At 43.5% G+C, this 20,534-nt stretch overlaps 1 protein-coding gene across 2 annotated transcripts in view; it reads left to right on the forward strand.

The window, feature by feature from the left end:
- tsnare1 (T-SNARE Domain Containing 1) overlaps positions 1-20,534 on the forward strand; it is a 151,976-nt gene that overhangs the window by 101,639 nt on the left and 29,803 nt on the right. For both annotated transcript variants that reach the window (XM_074652601.1, XM_074652600.1), the window contains exon 10: positions 9,955-10,037. In XM_074652601.1, the coding sequence (XP_074508702.1) occupies positions 9,955-10,037 (83 nt within the window). The remainder of the gene's footprint in view (positions 1-9,954; positions 10,038-20,534) is intronic.

Consider the following 20,534-nt stretch of genomic DNA (forward strand, 5'->3'; position numbering starts at 1 on the left):
CGCGGTCGGAAGGCTGAGGCAGGAAAAGCCAACACTAGGATCAGCATTGATTCATGGAGAGACCTTGGTCTGGTCAGCTAACATTACTGCCAAGCAGCTGAAATATAGAGTGATATTGTGCTTTTAGCTGACGTGTGTCTCCTCACTGTGTTGAGAGATGCTCCTTCATGTCTATGTAGAGCGAGCACAAGCGCGAGCAACAGGACGATGACTTTCGTTGACTTAACGGCCACAGGTGAAGCTGTTAACAAGACATTTGTGATTCTTACAAACAGTCCCTTTAAGGGAACGTGGGACCCTAATACCATTTTGCATCTTAACATTACAATACAATACAATAGGTATTTGCTTTTGGCCCATGACCCACCATTAAGTTTCATCTTTTTCCAAGGGAAAAAGTTTGGGCGTTTGCATGTGTTTTCATAGGTTGAAGTACATTGAGCTTTCAGGATCACCGCAACAGACTGAGCCTTTTAAATTACTACTCCTTGCAAGAGGAGCTTGAATTCGTAAATTAAATAAAAAGTCTAAAATGTAGTAATGTGCACTTAAACATATTCCACATGTGCAATTCCTCCATCAGACGTAGAAAACATTGAACCCTTCCTTCCATCACACTCAGTTCTTTCTTCTGTTTGTGAATTTTGCTACATCTCGTGCTTGTTCGGCATAATCAGACATGCGTGAACTGCATTTTGTCATTTGCATGTGAAAGACTGTTGATGTGGTATTTTGGACATGGAAGGTACAGGAACACAGTGTGCTCCCACCCAAATGGGTCGAACGGAGAGATAGAAGAGGTCTCTGTGGAAGACTGCAGAGTTCACAACATTATACCACAGCAGAAGTCCAATCTGATCATTACAGAGCCATGCAATAATGGACCTCTCCCCATTAAAAAGAGATGCACCGAAATTGCCGTTGGCCTTTTCTTGAAGGCTTTCTCAGTGTAGTGGCGGATATGAATAATATGTGATTGTGCTGTGGGGGCGTTTGTAGCAAAAGCAGCAGGTAATACAAAGAAATGAAAAGGCTCGAGAAGGAAGGATTAGTGCTTTTATGGCCTATTCATGCTGGCTAAGGACATACTATATTAAAGCCTGTGAGTCAAGATACACAATCAACAAGGTTGGTTCAGCAGGCAGACACAAGCTTTGGCATACTACACAGAGGAGGTGTTAAAAGCGGAGTCATTTGTATACATCAAAAAAGTGCATTCTTTTTGTTTTACAGGGTGTTTAAAATATTCTGGGAAAGGAAATGTTGGGGGCTTTCTTTCTATTGGATATTATAATGTACTACAGATGAGTGTTTATTGGGTATTTTGGTATTTGGAATGTTTGAATTAATTTGTCCAAAAGGGGGCACTGGAAATCTCATCCTCTTCTGGCTTGAATGAATCAAAATCACACCCATAAATACAAGTATGAGGATGAGAAATCATTGGCACGACATTGGCAGTTTGGCATGAAGGTGTCCTGAGAGTAAAGTTCACGGTGAACGGGTTAATCCTCTTGCGACCCGTTCTCACTCCCAACTCAAATACCGATGCTTCAGGTCAGTGCCCTTCGGCATCGGATACCGACACATAAAGGTACCTTTTAGCGACCGTGTGCACCGGGCTTTCCACTAACTCCAATGTAAACCCACTCGCGGTATTATTAGACGGTCAGAGCAACTGACACAGGCTAGTAAAAGGAGTGTGAGAGTCTGCTTAGGTCGGGTGGGAGGGGAGGTGGATGGGTCAAACACATAGGACTTTGAACCAGGAGGCCGCTGTTCGTGTCCAGTATTGAAACTAAAAGTAGACGTTTACAATATTTTAGTGATGTCAATCGTTAGTCATGGGATTTGTTAGTATTGTTAGCGCCGTGAGTCGTTAAGCACTCGGTAGTCATGTGAGTTGTTATCAATCGTTTTCTAACCCTACCTACGTCCTGTGAAAACCAAAGTTTATTTTGAAAAGACACTATGCATGTAACGAGCGTATATATTGACACGCCGTCCCTGGTCCGTCCAAAAGTAATGCTAGAGGGGTATAGAGCGTCGGTATCCCATGCCGAGGAGCACTGACCAAGCAGCAGAATTTGGCGGCAGTATTTGACAAGTTGGGAGTGAGAATGTGTTGCCTCTTGAGAGCATGAATGTTCTCAGTTAGTTTCATGGAAATCTGAGTATTAGATTTAGATATTTCTTTGAACAAATGATAATTTTTCCTGATGGTCGAGATATAAAGTCAGTAGGACTGGGTAATTAATCAAATATTATTTTCAATTACAATTTTGGCTTCGAACGATAATGAAAACAGAAAAAGGTGTACTTTCACGCGGCCGTCCCTGCACACTGGTTGGCCCTCACCGGGCGCTTTTCCCCCACAGTGCGCCGCGATAGGCTTTAGGTCGGCTTGGAAAGGTCGATAATTTTACTCGCTGCCGTCGCCGCCGCTCTCTCTCTCTCTTACTTCACCACTCACTTCCCACGTACACACGCACTGGCTCTGCTCCAAATGCCTCACCGCTAGATACCTCCAGACACACTGGACCTTTAAAGCGCAGTATCAGTCAATCATGATAAAGAACCGATCCTTACCAGAGAAGCAGTAGCAGAATGAATGAGTCCGTCCGGGGGGTGAACCTTATTTGGATCTTCATCCGGTGAGTCTGAAGCATGTATTCCTCCGCCTTCTTCAACTCACCAAAGGAGTAAGTGCATTTAGTCAATCAGCTCAATTCATTCACCTAACCTCCTGCTCCTGTTAAGTTCGAAAGGTAATTCTCTACACGCTCAAGTTGTGCAGTAATTATCAGAGGCCATCACAGCTTTAAACACAAGTCTTTACCCATATCTCTGAACCGGCTGTAGCATTTTCACTCTCACAACACCAAAACAATCAATAGCACTCTCACTGTTATTGGCCAGTTGTAAATATATGGGGGTAATTATGTGGTGATAACAAATATTTTGGACCATCCAGTTCATTAAACATGTTCTGTCTCATCTCATTAACTTGTGTATTGACAGCCTTTAAAGCAGACCCTGCTGTTTTAACAGTGTTAACTATTAGACCAGTAGTCCTTGGTATCACCGAGGGCTGGTGCGCTGTCATGTAATGTGCTGTCAAGACCGTGTGCAGAGTAACGATATCATTTCCATTAAGCTCAACACGATTCAGCAAGTTGGGACACACAAAGATTAGAGAAGAGCACATTTAGTGTTCTATTTCTTAGAGTAGATATGTAGTCTTCTTTCCCTACAATAAAAAAATGGGGATGCTTGAGGTTAATATGTATTTTTTCTGATGTCCCTTTTCAGTTAACATCAAGTGCCACCACTGGAATTTAGGAGAGCAAGAGCTTTTTAAATGGTGATAGTTTGTTAATGTACTGTAAGACGACGAATGATACTAAAAAAATGATGCTACACCAACACCAGGAAATGATCTTTGTATTATTATCTGATTGCTCAAAACACAAATTGGTATTTTTGGGGGGATTATGGCCCTGTTCACACCTGGTATTAACATGTGTCCTCAGTGATCCGATAACAAGTGGACAGCTTTAAGCTCGTCTGTTCACACCTGGCATTAGAATGCATCTCCACATGCGTCTTCAGCGGCCACTTGTGATCTGATCTCACTTCCCCGCTCTATATGCAAATGAACACGTAGTAAACACGCACCTAATACAGCAGCTGTTGTGGCGTAATATTACATGAATGTCAGTAGTAATATCCTACATATTCGTTAATTCTGGTACATTGTATTAACATCAAAATAAAAGGTTATTGTACCAGCGGTCCCCGGGGACCTCCGCGCCGCCGGTGCCGGCACCGCTGCTTTTGCCAGACAACAGCGGGGTACAGCGCTCCAGAGAGCCGGGGAGGACAGAGAACAGGCGGGCGGTCGGGTGTCAGCTCCGTGCAAAGCAGCGGAACAAAAACACCAACACATCTTCGACAGTATGATAATAATGCACTTTGCGTGCCTAGTCTACATACAGTAGAGCACAGAGGCCGTTTCCATGCTGACAAGCGCCCATGTCTGCCTGTTTATTCCCCTGAGGGGCGCGGTGATCCCGCGGATCCCAGCGGGACATCAGATGAGTAGGCGGTCCTTAATGTGGCCATGACGCAATCACTACACACTGCTAAAAGAATGTGGTCATATGTAGCCCAGACCACCTCTGAGTGTGGTCTGAAAGATCCGATCTCAATGTGTCCTCAATGCGTCTTAAGTGTGTTCACACCTGTACTTAAAGCTGTCCACTTATGATCCGATCACTTAATAAAAGTTGGCTCAACTAAGCTTTCTTTTTAAGGCAGCCAGGTAACTTTTCAAGGTAATAGTTCATCTTACTTGCAGAACTTTAGAACTGTGTAATTTGCCCACACAACTTAAGACAACAGACCTACATAAAATTGACTCACCAACATCAAAGAACATTCAGAATGCTATTTATTTAATTTAAAAAACTGACAGGCAGTGGCATTTTTGGTATGAATCTAAAACATGAGACACGGCTGAATATAATGACAAATGCCATATTTAACATGCTTCTCTTGACATTAATAGAACTGTATGCAAAACAGCTTTAATACTGTGTTTTTTCCATACAAGAGGAAGTCAAGGCATAAAAGCTGCAATTGTGAAATATATAAGTAAGATTACTGCTTAACTTGAAGTGATGTAGTTAAATTTCATAAACTTGAGTAGCAGATTATCTCTTAAATGAACAAATAACATAGTACAACATTGTAACTTTTAAAGGCATTTTTCTTATTGTCATAGGCCTTTTGTTCTAACCATATGACGTGTATGTGGGCATGGTGGTGATTTTGGTGTGTGAGATTGAGTGTGATGCAGATTAAGTGTATAAACATTTATACAATTCAAGCAGACCAACTGAAAAAGTGATAGCTTCCATTAACTTGGCCAACTTGCCACTACTCTTTGCCTTGAAGCATCTTGTTTTGGAGTGCATGAACTTTGGCTGAACAATTGCCACCACAGATGCCCATGAAAACTTTCTGTATTACCTCCAATGTATACTTCAGTCCTTTGGGATAGTTTATGTTAAGGCAGTAAAGCAGACCCATCAGTGTTGCAAAAGCATTAGGAACATCTCTTAGCTCGTGCAGAATGATGTGTTTCTCCAGTACAACGGCAAAATCGACAGTCTGCATGAATCAAACCCTGGTGCGGACCAAACAACCGCTCCCTGGTCCACCTCGAAGGGGTGGTCTCGGTCCGCTGTCAAGTGAACTCTGGAGTCTTCTGGTGCGAACACCATTCGAACCAAACACAGGAAGTGTACCATTTCATCTGTCATTTAAATGGTTAAAAGAACGATTCCTTTTTTTCTGTTTCGGTTACCGGTGGCTATTAGCGCATTTGCTAGCAAAAATGTCGACTGGCAGGGGACAAACCTGGACTCACCACGGAGTGAGATGCCTCCTTAACATATGGGCTGAAGATGATGATTAATAAATGATTTAATACCCGCTGTCTCTACTAAAGTTTGCTGATATGCGCTCCAGATCAACACCAACATGAACAGAATTTGACGGTGCTCCATGATTTACGATATCCAGCTAGAACATTAGGAGAGGTTTATTGTCTCTTTACCTGCCAACTGCCTGACCAATAATCCAATGACATTTCCACCACGTGAGTTTTGTTCACTATTTCTGGACCGTTTGAAATTTGTCTTTGTGAACACAAACCGGACCAGTTGGAAAATTGAAACAATGTATCATCTTCGCATTGGTTCGATTCAGGAACCGGACCTTTAGGTGTGAACCCGACCTCAGAGTGTGTGACTCTCAGAGGGAGGGCTCAGCCGTTGCCATGTTGAGAGCCGTGCAGAGGCAATAGATATGCTCTGAATTCCGTATTCCTTTAAACAGAAATGTAAACATGACAATTTTGGGAGTTATATGCTGGAACAGTTTCTTGGCAAACAACAGCTGGACTCAGTAACTGTAAGGCCACAAGGTTTGGTACCATTGTGTCTGGACAAAGACCTATACCACCTGTGCTCACCAACCATATCTGGCAACCCGCGCTTTAGCCAGAGGCACTGCACAGCAGTGCTGGGCCGATAGTTTGCCAAGAAATGGCAACAGCAGTTAGCTGGGCTTGGGCTTGGACGCTGCAATATTATAACAGGAAATCTGTGTCACAACCCCAGGGCATAGAGTCAGAAAGATGTGGGTGGTTATTTGGCAGGAGGTGTCCTATGAAAGACAAAATTGAATTGCATTATGGGAAGTGTATTTTTGGAGCTTGACTAATAAAAGGGACTAAAAGTCAGTATATCTTGGCATCCGCGGTTTTGATTTGGCCATTTTTAAATACACCTGCAACCAGGGTCTGAAATTAACTTTTGTCACTGACTGCCACTGTGGCAGGCAAGTATTTTCTTTTGTCTACCACTCATCATCATTAAACATCATCTTTAAATGTAAATAATAACATGAAAATAGGTGAACGTAAACGTAGGTAAAGATGAAAACTACACATGCTCCTCTGACTCAGAGAGACAGACATCAGAATCAGAATAGTCCTCAGTCTTGCTCACTTTTGCCCTGTCCATGAAGCATGGTCTGCGTGACCGTACACTGTCCAGATGCCAAAGCTCAATGGCAGAGGTTGGGTCAAAGTCCTTTATGGACCGAGAGCTCAACTGGACAGTCAGGAGGTCTGACAGTGTCTCAGACTTTAGTCTGCATCTCCAGTCGCTTTTGACCAACTTCATGATGTTGAAGCCTCGCTCACAGACAGCCGTTTGAGGAGATGGAGAGCAAAAGGTCAATAAGAGCAAGAACATCAGGATAAAGGTGACCTGCTCTTCTGTTGACCTCTGCCCAGTTAGTATTTTCTATCTTGTCTTCTTGGTACACCTGGGTCTTCAGGTACGTCCACTGATACGGAATCTTGTTAACATCGAGCCCGGAGGAAACCAGTAGGGTCTCAAAGTGCTTGAGCAGCTCTTCCACTTCTGCATCTCCAAAAATCTGTGTCAAAAACACATAATAACATAATGAAATACAAGTATTATGTTCCATTATATATATTGACAACTCCAAGTTATGACCCATTCACAAATAGCTATTATTTAGTTATGGGCTATTAAGTTGTTTGATTTTTTTCACTGCCATGCAAAAGCCCTCTGCTGTTAAATTGATGTTTTTCATCTTTCCTTCAATAATAGCTATTTCAATAGAGAAAAAAACAACAACCACAGTATGGTACCTTCGAAACATACAGCAACATAAGCACATGCTGTAAATACAAGAGATGTTAAGAGTTGCTCACCTTCACTGTTCTCAGCATCTGGCCAGCTTTGGAAGTTGACTGTTTTCATAGCCAGCAGGAGTTCACTTCCGATGTCACTGACGGCAGGATCTCACCACCATCCCATTTGTAGCCATGTTGTGAGGCCCTTGGCTTCGGACTGCGTGGTAGGATTCCCACACACATCACGGGATTTAGCCTGGTATACAAACACACACATATTATATGTAGCACATACATTAGAACTACGGTGGATTAGAATATGTCAGGGTATATGTTATGGCTGTATGTGTTTTCTGTGCTGCTGTCCCTTTTCCCTCTCTGGTAGCTCTCCAGGTGTGCTGCACTCCTCAACAAGGTGCCCAGGTGTGCTGCATTTGCTCAACGAGGTTGGGATGGAAGTGCTTAAAAGCTCCTGTGCCAGCAGCAGAAGGGAGAGGCTTCTGGTGTGGGGACTGCTGGTTCTGCTGCCTTTTAGTTTATCACTTTTTATATGTCTTTGTTAATAAATCTTATGGATTTTGAGAGTTTTAAAGGTGTCTTTTGTGGTTGGTTTGGGTCAGTGTTTAAGTGTTATTTGCCCCAATAGGGCTGCCCAAGGGTGGGGTGTAACAGTATATAGTTAACCTATAAGTTCAAGGATCACATTGATTATCACTGGATACCCTACCTGCTCTAGGGGCCTTACAATGGCCTGGTAGCCCCTCAGGAACTGATCTATGGCCCTTAGGAGATGAGCCACCCATCGTGTGCCTCCTACTCGGGTGGGAATGAGAATGGGTTGCTCACAGGATCTCAAGGCGGTCTATAGATTCTGTGAATCGGTGAGTACTGCCTTTAACAGTATCTTTGTAGGCCAGTTCCAGCCTGTGTGCCATGCAATGGATGCCCATGACAAAGGGCCGGTCTTCACACAGTCTGGACATTACCCCCGTCTTCACCCCAACCATGACTGCTGCACCGTCAGTGGCACAAGCCACTAACTTGTCCCTCCACTGTCCTGGCTGCTCTCTGCTGCTAACACTTGCCATCATGGAGCTGATGGCGTTGGTAATGTGTTCAGCGTCTCTCTTTTCAACCGACTGGATCCCGACAAAGTTGATGTGTACTTTTTCTGCCTGACAGCTGCGCACATACACCAGCTCTCGTTCTTCAACCGCACTGTCCACTGAGCCATCGCACATCACAGAGATGAACCTCGACACCACTAAGACACTACCTGATCTTCTCCCTCTCATGTTCGCCAATGAAGTGCACAAACGACTGACGCTGGTTTGCATTTCGAAGTGTCATGCCAGCGTCTATCCCTTTCATCTCATCAAGCCTGTCAAACTAGAGAGCACTAATTTGATTCAAGTAGCTAACCGTGCTCCCTGCACAGTTGACTGCGCTAGCTTCAACTCCAACTAGCTGACGTTAGCTTATCACTTTCATTCTGTTTTCCTCTAATCAACAAGTTAGCAAGTTAGCTAGCTAGCTAGCTAACTGAACTATGTACCAACATTCACGTTAACGTTGGTTATATTAAAATGGTGTAGTCCGAAACGGGCGTCCCTTTTTGGCGATGGCGTGAGCGTTGCGGAAAAGTACGGTCAGCTTCGCCATTTGAGCCGCCTTCATGGCGGTGACAGCCCTTATGGGATTTCTCCCGCCCTTTTCCTCTCCATTTATTGTTTATGGGACTTGGATGATTCGCGGTCTTTCACGGCCTCCAAGTCATATTTTGTCCCACAAACGAGAGAACCCTCTCGTCTGTCCAGCGATAGCGCCTTACAAATAGAGCAGTGCATTGTCCCTGTCTTCTCATCAACTTCAAGCCAATCTCTCCTTTTTCACTAGCCTTCCATCTTGCGTTAAAGTACCTTTGTTTCTCGTTGTCTGTCTTTCATTTTCCACCACTGGCACTGCATGCCGTTTAACCGGCTTGTCAATATTTGAGAAATAACGCCACATCGTAGCTACCGTTAGCTACCTCACAGACAGCTCAGCTAACGCCGGTGAAGCGGCACAGTACCGAGTGGACGTGTATGTAGCGTTGTGTGTGGGCGTCTGTTTATTAGTGGTCATTGGCTAGAATTTGGTGAACTACGACTGTCAATCAAAATGAATAAGGTTCAGCAGCCAGTGACGTTGTTTTTATAGCCGTCGCTATGCGTAGCTCTATCCAATCATACGCTAATATTTCTGAATGTGTTTTTCTGGTGTGCGTTTTGCCTGCCTGCCAAAGTGGTAAAAAGGTCCTGATGATGCCACCCGCCACTGCTGACAATTTACCCGCATTTGCTAATTTCAGACTCTGCCTGCAACACTAAATCACTGCAGTACCCTAATAAAGTCTTTTTTTTTCTTTGCTTTTGTTTACTATGACCATAGCTATAATAATTCAATCAAATCTTAACCCAATAAACTGAACCAAAAAAACAGGATTGGTGGAGTTTTTTGTACTCATTAGATGAAAGTAGACTTTTGTGTTTATTTTAACAATAAATAATTAGATGAATAAAAAGCTTTTTGTACCTTTTTGTATAGTGCGATATAACAATGTGTGGGTTTCACATGAAAACATCTGAGGCCACTTGACCACATCCTTGTAAATTGTAATCGTAGTCATTGGAATAAAAGTGACCCATTAGCAATCAATCTACTCTTTGTTTCCTCAGACAGCATTGAAGATTACATCCAGACGACATCATCCAATGTGGAATCGGCCAATCAGGAGCTTGCGAAGGCCAACCAATACCAGGTACAGTGATCGGCCCAGTACTGCAGCGTGCTCCACGCTTTGATCTGTTTTCATTTTGTGTACTTGAGTGAGCTTTCGCATTGTAATGCAGTCACAAGAAGCTTAGCTTGATCAGCCATGCAAACAGGGACTTTGCTAACTAGATTACACAGCTTTATCACATCCCCCACTAGCATAATAACAGAGATGATGTAATTTCATGTCATACTTTACTAGCTTTTGCCTCAGTTAAATTAATTGTATGTAGATACAAAAAGAAAAAAAAACACAACATACTTGCCTGGAGTCTTATAAAAACACATATGTAATTCTAATTCCATGAGCAAGTCTCAATTCTACTGAGATAATGGTTATACATTTGCAATTTTATCCTACAAGTGTATTGACTTAGAGAGGAAAATGCAATAATGGGAAAATAACTGCAGCCAGAAATTAAATAGAAAATATTTCCTGTGTGGTTTTCGGGGTGGCTAGAATTTCCACTTCACAGCACATATTGGAGAGATGTTTTATGACATGCCCAAGGGTCTGCTTTCGCTCTTTCTTTTCAAGGAAATATATTTGTCTTCTGCCATTCTGTCAGGGACTATCTCAGTAGGCCAGAGCTCAGAGTGGCTCTGTGCTGTGTAGGCCCGTGGCTATGGTAAATAATGTATTGACTTAAGTGTCACTGGGTTAATAAAGGATCTACCTTTTTTTACATGGGTTACATATAGCTTCAGAGCTGCATCTGAACTCTCTACCTGCAATGCCTTTTCACAGCCATGGAAAATACTGTTGTGATTTGGACATTTAGACTATAAGTAATATCTGCATCATCATCATCATCATCATCATCTTCAACCGCTTATCCGGGGTCGGGTCGCGGGGGCAACAGCTCCAGCAGGGGAACCCAAACTTCCCTTTCCCGGGCCACATTAACCAGCTCTGACTGGGGGATCCCGAGGCGTTCCCAGGCCAGTGTAAAGATATAATCTCTCCACCTAGTCCTGGGTCTTCCCCGTGGCCTCCTCCCAGCTGGTCGTGCCTGGAACACCTCCTTAGGGAGGCGCCCAGGGGGGCATCCTTACTAGATGCCTGAACCACCTCAGCTGGCTCCTTTCAACGCAAAAGGAGTAGCGGCTCTACTCCGAGTCCCTCACGGATGACTGAGCTTCTCACGCTATTCAAAGGGAAGACGCCAGCCACCCTCCTGAGGAAACACATTTCGGCCGCTTGTACCCGCGATCTAGTTCTTTGGGTCATGACCCAGACCTCATGACCAGAGGTGAGAGTAGGAACGAAGACTGACCGGTAGATCGAGAGCTTTGCCTTCCGGCTCAGCTCTCTTTTCGTCACAAAGGTGCGGTAAAGCGAATGCAATACCGCCCCCCCGCTGCTCCGATTCTCCGGCCAATCTCAAGACCCCGAGGTACTTGAACTCCTTCACAAAATAATATCTGTCCGTTGAATAAAGTGGCAGAAAAAGGTAGAAATAGCTATATTTAAACAGATCTGGACACCGTTTTAATCTGATACCAAAAACCTATTTTGTTTGAATCATATTTCGTCCGTGGAGCCATAGACTCAACTTCAATTGTTTTATACATGCATGGATTTTCAACATCAGAGCAGCAGCTATTCAATATGAAAACGATTGCTGGGCAGTTTTCAGAGTCTGTCATGACTGCAGTGGCTTCTGTCTGTCCCCCCCCCCCCCCCCCCCATGCTGCTGCTCTACTAGCGAGCGAACAAATGAGCGAATGGCAACAGCTTTCCCATTAATTGTCATTTCATTATCTCAAGGAGAGCTCAGCCGTGACCGAGCTCACACTGAGCAATTTAGCTCTCCGCCAATCCAGACCGCCGCTGTCTTTGCAGAGGCAGAGCGGCTGAAAGAAAGAAGAACAACAAAGCAGGAGACAGACAGACAGGCACAAAGTCAGTCAGACAGACAGACAGACAGACAGCATGCATGATGATCCAGGAGAGAGGCAAGTCCGGACACAGTCATCAAACCCCAACACTGTAAAAGTTACGTTACATTACAGTTACATTCAGTAGAACAACATAAAAAAATATATATAGATCTGTACATGGCTGCAGTCCATTAAAATCATAAAATAGTTTCCAACCTGTAGGACCATGCTGCTTGTCCCAACAATGTAATAAAGCTGCAGTGCATGAAAGGGAAATATTACAGATTATAACGGACATCTGATGTCAGTGCTTTCATACGAACTGACACTTAAAACAATACAACATTTGAACCGTCCCCAGCGTTTCTACTTCAAGCTGATCGACCTTTCAACTCACATCAACCGACAATTCAATAGCTTTCATCTCTTATTCTTTAACTGACGCATCCATAGCTTTCAACTTATACTTTGCTGTTTTCAGTGCTGTACTTCAACTGGTTGCATCTCTTACTCTTCAGCTGACAGTTAATCCTGCAGTAGGCAACAATTTGTTGGCATCATTGGGCAAAAAATCCATAATAACCTTTTAGCATATTGTAATTCAAGTGTTCTGAGAGAAAACTAGACTTCTGCACCTCCTCATGGATCTGTTTTCAGGATTTAAAAAATCTAGTCTGTGACGGGAGACTTTGACCAATCACAGGTCATTTCAGAGAGAGAGAGAGAGAGCGTTCCTATTGGCTGTGCTCCGGCTGGTGGGCGGTGCTTGGTATCTCCTCAACAGATCTCAACATGGCTTCTGGGTCACAAACCTTCTCATTTTACAGCTAAACAATACACTACAAGATGTACTTTTGGAGCGTCCACTTCAACTGAAATTCGGTGTGCTTTCTGACTGACCGACCAAACGACACTTATGAAACTGCATCCACCTGTACTTATTGCTTGATTGCAGCTTTTACTTTTGAACTCACACTTTATCTGCTTTCAGTGCTTGCACATTAACACCTCAGTAGATTCATACTAGTCAACTGACAATTCAACTGCTTTCAGTTAGGGATGCACCGATACCACTTTTTTCAGACCGAGTACAAGTATTTACATTTGGGTACTCGCCGATACCGAGTACCGATACGAGTACTTCTCTGTGCCAAAAGACCCTCGTTAACAGCCAGCTGGAGGGTGTGAGTGACACACGGCAGGCTGGGGAGTCCCGCATACGAGGCGGTGCGCCGCCACCGACTCTAGGTCGGCTTGGTAAGGCTCGGGGTGAAGGTGGCTTGCGGCCACAACTTTACAGCGCTCCCCGCCCGGACCTCGTCGCACCGTGGACAAAGCTCGATGCGCCCTCTCTCCCCGCTGGAGAGGGACAAGGCCCCCTGCTCCAGGTGCAACTGACAACCGGGGCGGACCGTCCTCAGTGCGCCCCAAACACAACGTGCCGCCAGGGCGGGCTCAGCCCACTTATAAGTGGTGAAAGAGGTGACGAGAGGTTAACGTCGCGCTGCCATAAAGTGGCATCGGTGCCGTTGTATCGGAGTTGTTTTGCAAGTACCAGTACATTACAGTATCGGACCCGATACCTGATACTGGTATCGGTATCGGTGCGTCCCTACTTTCAGCTGTTACACTTCAGTTGCTGTCAGTGCTGGCATAGCAAAGCTCAAGGTTCTTTATTTGTCATACTATTTCCAGCAAAGCAGCGATGAAAATTTTTGGTTTCAGGTTCCTTCAACAATGCTCATAAAATATGTGGATATAAAAGGAGAAATCAAACAAGTAAATGTAAAAGCAAAATGATAATCTAAGGCATAAAATAGTGCAGTTCAATACAAACATGGGTAAATATAAAATAGTAATGTAAATGTAAATTTGTACTATTGTTGACGGGAAAACTGAAAGTAAACAAGATGTAGTATGTGTATGCATGATAAACAACATGAAAAGCAACGGGCAGCTCAACTGCTTACAGTGCACACATTTAAACTGTCTAGCGACTAACACTTGAACTGTCTCCATCACTTCCACTTCAACTGAAATTTCGAAGGCTTTTATCACTTACACTTCAACCGGCAATTAAACTTCTTAATGTCTGTGGTTACATGTCAACTGACATATTTGACAGCTTCCACACCCACGATGCATTTCCACCATATCCAGGCCGTCTTGGCGCTTTTTCTTTTTATGATTCTTTTTTTTTGTTGTTGCCTTTATTGGATAGTACAGCCGAAGACAGACAGGAAAGGGGGAGAGAGAGGAGACGACATGCAGCAAAGGGCCAAGGGTCGGATTCTTCAATACATGGGGCACCTGCTCTATTTTGACGCTTCTATTCATTTCCTACGGAGAGCAGCAGAAAAAGTTGCACAGCGCAGCGAGATCGGAGGGCGGTTGAGCTGCGTTTGTCTGTATTTGCATAAAGTAGACGACATTCAGCTTTATGCAAATTAGTCCGTCCAGCGCAAACGCGCCTGGCTACGAAAATTGGACCACGCTGTCAAGCTAGGCGATGTAGCTCTATAATGAAACAAGACTCATCTGTGGCATAGCCTATTTCTCAACTCAAATGTTTTCAAGAATAGATTTTGGTGGTATCTATTCAACGTATCGTAGTGTCCTCACCAGATCTGCTGAGAAATGCGGCATTAACTGATGCTTTAACTGCTTTGAGTGCTTTCACTTTCACTGACACTTTACGGCTTTCATTGCTGTGCTTCAACTCTTTAACTGACAGTTGAACTACCAATGGGGCTTCCACTTCAACTGATATTTCATGTCACTTGACATTTCAATACGTCAATGGACGCTGAAGTAACTGAATTGGATTGTTCAGCAGTCATTTATGTGTCTGTCAGTGCTTACATACCAAAGTAACACTTTAAAGTGCACACACGCTGCAGTTGAAATTCCCGATTGCTTTTATTGCTTACAACTGCTAATTTATCTGTCATCAGTGATTACACTTTAGGGTGACACTTTAAACTTTTTAATTGCTTCAGGTTGAACTCAAATACACAATTCCATGAGCAAAGAATTAACATTAGGACTGGGGCTGTCGAAGTTCACCCGATAATAACGCGTTAACGCAAATTCATTTTAACTAGAAAACTGAAGGAATCCATCGGTACCAACCGTGTTATACTAGCTTGTCGCAAAGGAGGCCAATTAGTCGTTATTAACTATGGACAATCACGCGATTAAATATTTTCAATTGACAGCCATAATTAGAATAATTAACCTGTTTACAAGTGCAATTTTTCCGCAAAAGAGGGCACACTTCAAAAAATATTTTCTCGTATTTTCCCCAACATCCAGCACGACATTGGTATCATCACTAGAATTTAAAGCAACATTCTGTGTGTTTGAACAACGCTTGTCTACTCAGCCTGCGAAGCTCCCATTGCTGACTTTATTTCAGCATAATACAGTAGGTGTTGTCTCTCTGTTACAACATAGCTCACATTTTTCTCTGTGGCAGTGATGAACATGAACAGCGAACAAATGTTTTAGAAAAGGCCTTTGGTGTTGTATTTTGATCGGGCAGATCAGAGATGCAGACTCTCTCTGATGCTGTCATGTCCAGACAAAATGATGCACACCTGAGTGCAGTATTGATTTTAAGTCCGGGGCCAATCTGGACATAAAGCGGACTAGATGTGTGGACCCCGAGACCTGGTTCAGGTTCACTCAGGTGTCGGTTGTTTGGGAGTTGGATCTGCTCTAAGACCTCTCAACGAAAGAAAGAGATGAAACACTTTGCAGCAAGTCTAAGCACCGATGGAGCCGTGAACACTCATTGATGCTGGTCTAAATGCACCACTGCACATCTCCACCGATGGTCAATTAAGAGCGGATGTCATTTTCTTCCCGTGCCCCGCCTTGTCTACTCAGTTTACACTGAAAATAAATTGAATCTATAATCCATTATCCGGGGGGCAGATTACTCTCCCCCGCTGCAAGTTTCTCTAGTTGCGATGATGTTTTATCACCTCATCTGTGTTCAGTGGACCACAAACTCTGATTGTTGATCGCTGCACAAGATGGTTTTTAATTACCAATAAAACACAGATGTTCTAGCAATCCACTGAACAAAAGCTGAAGCTATGTCACGCATAGAAAAAAAAAACTACGAAATAACTGAAGTCATTATTGATTTGATTTGCGGCGGGGGGGGGGGGGTTCCATGCTGATGTCATTGTTAAGATTTAAAAGTCCATCCATCTTCAGAGCTGAAATTGATCTCCTAGTGAGCAACTACATCCTTCTGAGTCTCAGAAAAATCAATGTAACACAGTTTTCCTCCGGCTTAATTGAGGATAATATAGAGCGCTGGCTATTGTGGTCGTGAAAGGAACAAAGAAAGAAGGAGGGGAAGGAAAAGAAGACTGAAAAAGGAAGATGTCTCGTAAATGAATGGGTAGACAGATGATGGACCCATCCACACGCAGACACATACAAATTGTTGCCCTTTTGACAAATAAGATAATGAAAAAGAATAACCTAATCACAGTGTTAAAGCTCTGACTGATGGCTGCACTCGGACAGGGGGGATGGGCTAACGCTGACAGATTGCAGGGAAACTGACTTACTGTTCAATCACTCTTCCCCCAGTCCCTCCAGCCTCTTTATGCTACTTTGAAGCATATGGAGTGGAAATAACAATGTTTGAAGTTACCCAAGTTGATGTCAGTGACACTCGTCTGGATCTACTCCCATCAGCCACAGCTGGCCTGAGCATGTTGGAGAGGAAAGAGAAAACTTGACTTCAAATAAAACATGGATACATTAGACCTTTTTAAAAAATTATTTTTAGTTTGATTCAAAACAATATAATAAAAATATATATAATAGCAGACAGTCAGATCTGTCAGCACTGTTGCCATTGTTGAAAATATGACGACAGTTATATCGAGCGATAGCGACGGGAGACCAAAATGCGTCACGTGTCTTCAGGTGCCAGCGAGCGAAGTCATGAAGCCGGTCGAGCTAAAGCTACATCTGATTACAAAGCACCCGGGATATATCAGGGCAAAACAAAGAGGTGTTAACATGATTCATACTGAAATGTGTTTCTGTGTGTCACTAACAAACAGATCTGAAGTATTGTGGTTGGAAAGTTTTAGAAGACCAATAGTTCAAATGGCATACGCTTAATTGGTGTTACAATTATGAGGTGGGAAATCACCTGTTTAAATATATAGAACCGTACATATACTTTCCCAAATAAGTAAATAAATCGATGTCCACGATGATTAGGAGGAGGTCCACCGTAGCCAGTGGAGGCTGGTCCATAGAGGCAGAGGAGGTTCCTTCGGGCGGGACATCTTATATCAACTCAATGAATTTCATTGATTTCATGATTGTCTGTGATTGGCAAAGACACGGCAAATGACGCTCAAAGGGAGGATAACCTCCCTTAGCTAGTTGCCAATCAACAACCAGCAGAATACAAGATTGATGGGGTTGGTCCAATGCTGATGTCCAAATGATATCTTCAGTCTCTACCACTGTCTGTACGTGATGAACCGGCAGTAAAGGATCAGACAGCAGCGTATTAGGAAATTAATTATAACGTAAACTACTTTTAAACATCGGGCCTCGCCGTCAGCTGTCAGCTGTGGAGACGTGTGGCGGCCCAACCCCCCCCCCCCCCCCCCCCATGTGATAAAATTAGCAATATGAGAGCACATATATCAAACAGCACTGAGTCTTACATAAAATGGAGGTGCAAGTGCAAAATAAGAGAAATAACTTAATAAAATAACATGACACTGTCGTGGGTTAGTTTTCCTCCTGTCCTCCCCAATGTTTTTAGTCACAAGCCGCCGCTGGTACAGATCTGTATGCTATAAATATTGCATGTATGTTTCTCAATTGAAATGCAACTTGTGGATCAGACCCTCCCTGACCCCACCGGAAAAAGCATCTACCTCAAACCCTGAATCTGGGAGCAAATAAAAGCCGTAGCAGAGTACAAAGCCAGGTTGCACTACAGTGCTGGTGCTTCACTCTGTTTGACTTGCACACACACAAATGCACGCACGCACACACACACAGAAGTGATGTGAAAGGCACTATAAAGCCAGGCTTCCCCTATTGAATCCAGTGTGATTGTACACACCACACTTTGCTCTGAGATTAGTTCACCTCTCCTGCTCAAGGTTAACCCTCAAGAGCAGCAATGAAGATGGCTTTGTGAGTCAAAACAGCTTCAATCTGTCTTCATTGTAGCATCTAAGAGTGTGAATGGATGAATCACATCGCAATAAATGGCATTGTTGTGTCTTTAAACAATGACATCTGAAGTAGTCAATCAGAGGTGAGGCAGTTCTATGTGTTACTCTACAACCTCATTCATTTTGTAAAAGCTTGTTTTCTTCAGGGTCCTTGATTTATAATGATATTCTCAAAGGAAATTAACAATAGCCAATACTTGACCATTAATATGCCCAACAATCTTTATTTGACCATTAGTGCACGTTACACAGGACCAGCAGGACTGAAGATTTGAATTTGAATTGTGTATGGTTGGAACAGAAGGTCCTTTACAATATTGTCATTTAATTGAGATCCAGTCTTTTTGTTCGTCTGTTCTCATTATGTTTGCATTCTGGCAACTATTTGATACCAGATGTCTGAATCGCTGCTCACATCTCCTATTTGTTCAGTGATCCAGTGCTGTGGTCTATTTCCATATGTTGGAGAAACAATTGACCAATCAGAGCCTCGTAGGCGGGATTAGACAGAAAATGGCCACACAAATGGCAGCAAGCGGGATGAGGTACCCGCTGGACAGGCAACCCGGGTCTAACTCCCAACCAGTCATATAGTGTCATAGATTGGTTAAGTGCCCCTCGGTACCGGACGCACGAAGGCACCCTTTCGCGACAGTATGTGACGAACCGGGCTTTCAACTAACAGAGTCCGTTCAGGGCAGGTGGGCGGGGAGATGGATGGGACAAACAAACACAAGACTTCAAACCAGGAGGCCGCTGTTTGTGTCCCGTGTGAAACGTCGACTGATTTTGTACTGGTCGGTATCATCAGTCCCGTGAGTCGCTAGCCAGTAAAGTTAAGGTCAACCACGACTGTTCCCTAACCATCCTAAGTGATTGTGTTCTTACTTACTTACTTACTTACTTACTTACTTACTTAGGCCTTTAAATTCCCTAAGGAACATAGGCCATCGATGAAACCCCTCCATTTTCTCCGGTCTTATGCCCTCCAATCTAGTTGCCATGACAGCCCTTCCTTCTTCATCTCCTGTTCTGTGGTTCTTCTCCAGGTGGTTCTAGGACTTCCTCTCTTCCTCTTTCCTTGTGGGTTCCATGTTAGAGCCTGCTTTGAGATCGATGTATTTTGACCTATCCACTTCCATTTTCTCCTCTTGATTTGAAGTTCTATTGTTTCCTGTTTGGTGCGTTCCCATAGGTTGGCGTTTGAGATGGTGTTGGGCCAGTAGATTCCCAGGAGGCGTCGGAGGCAGCAATTGATGAATGTCTGTAATTTGTTCAGTATGTTGGTGGTTGTCTTCCATGTTTTGCATCCGTAGAGTAGAATGGATTTGACATTTGAATTAAAGATTTGTAGTTTGGTCTTGAGTGATCTGTTAGAGGTAGAGACAGGTTTTTTGTTTTCTAGATTTTGTTTAAGATGTTGAATGTTGTCCTTGCTTTTCTAATTCTGGCTTTGACATCCAAGTGGTTGTGTTGCCTAAACTCAACTTCCTGTGAAAACTGAAGTTTATTTTGAAAGGACACTATGCATGTAACGAGCGTATATTGACACGCCGTCCCCGGTCCGTCCAAAAGTAAAGCAAGAGGGGTACTCCGTGTTTCGTCTCTGATGCCGAGGGGCACAGACCAAGCGGCGGTATTTGAGACTGGAGCAGAAATTGACACTTGTGTCATGTGTTACTTGACATTTGTAGGAAGATGCACAAAAAGTATGTTGTTGAAAGTCGTGCTGAGCATCACGAAAAAAAGGGGAAATTCCTGTCTATGTACACAAATCTAATTCATTACATTTTGTGACTTTCATGCACTGCTGTGAGGCTGTGTTGCAGAGCTAGTGACGTAGAATAATAAGTGAGAGACTGATTATGGTGCGAGGGAGTGGAGGTGGATGGGTCCAACAAATACAGGACTTTCAACCAGAACACCACTGTTGGTGTCCCAAAGTGTTGTTGAGTTATTTTGAAGTTACGTTAGTGATGTTTGTGATGTGTTTTCCCTACTTATGTTATGTTGTTTGTGTACGTATTTTATTTGAAGGCCATGTACACAGTGTGGAATCATGGCTAATGTTGCGTTGGTTTGTAAGTCAGCAGGGTCTGACATGACCTGTTCAGTCTGAGTTCACCTGTTTTCTGTACAGTACGTTGTGGAGGTCAGAGAGTGTCAACCATGTCAGAGGTAGACGACATGACTGGCTATTTATTTTAACAAAAGGCCAATCAATCTTTAATAAAAGCCCAAATATGCTGATGCTAGTGTGAGTTTTTGTTCCATTGTTGACAATGGTTGTCGCTGGGCTTCCTCCCAGGATGCCAGGATTGGCCGTGAAGTCTGTGTTTATTTGCTGCTCTTCTTAAATATCA

The sequence above is a fragment of the Sebastes fasciatus genome, chromosome 12 (assembly GCF_043250625.1).
Source record: "Sebastes fasciatus isolate fSebFas1 chromosome 12, fSebFas1.pri, whole genome shotgun sequence".
NCBI classification, from domain to species: domain Eukaryota; kingdom Metazoa; phylum Chordata; class Actinopteri; order Perciformes; family Sebastidae; genus Sebastes; species Sebastes fasciatus.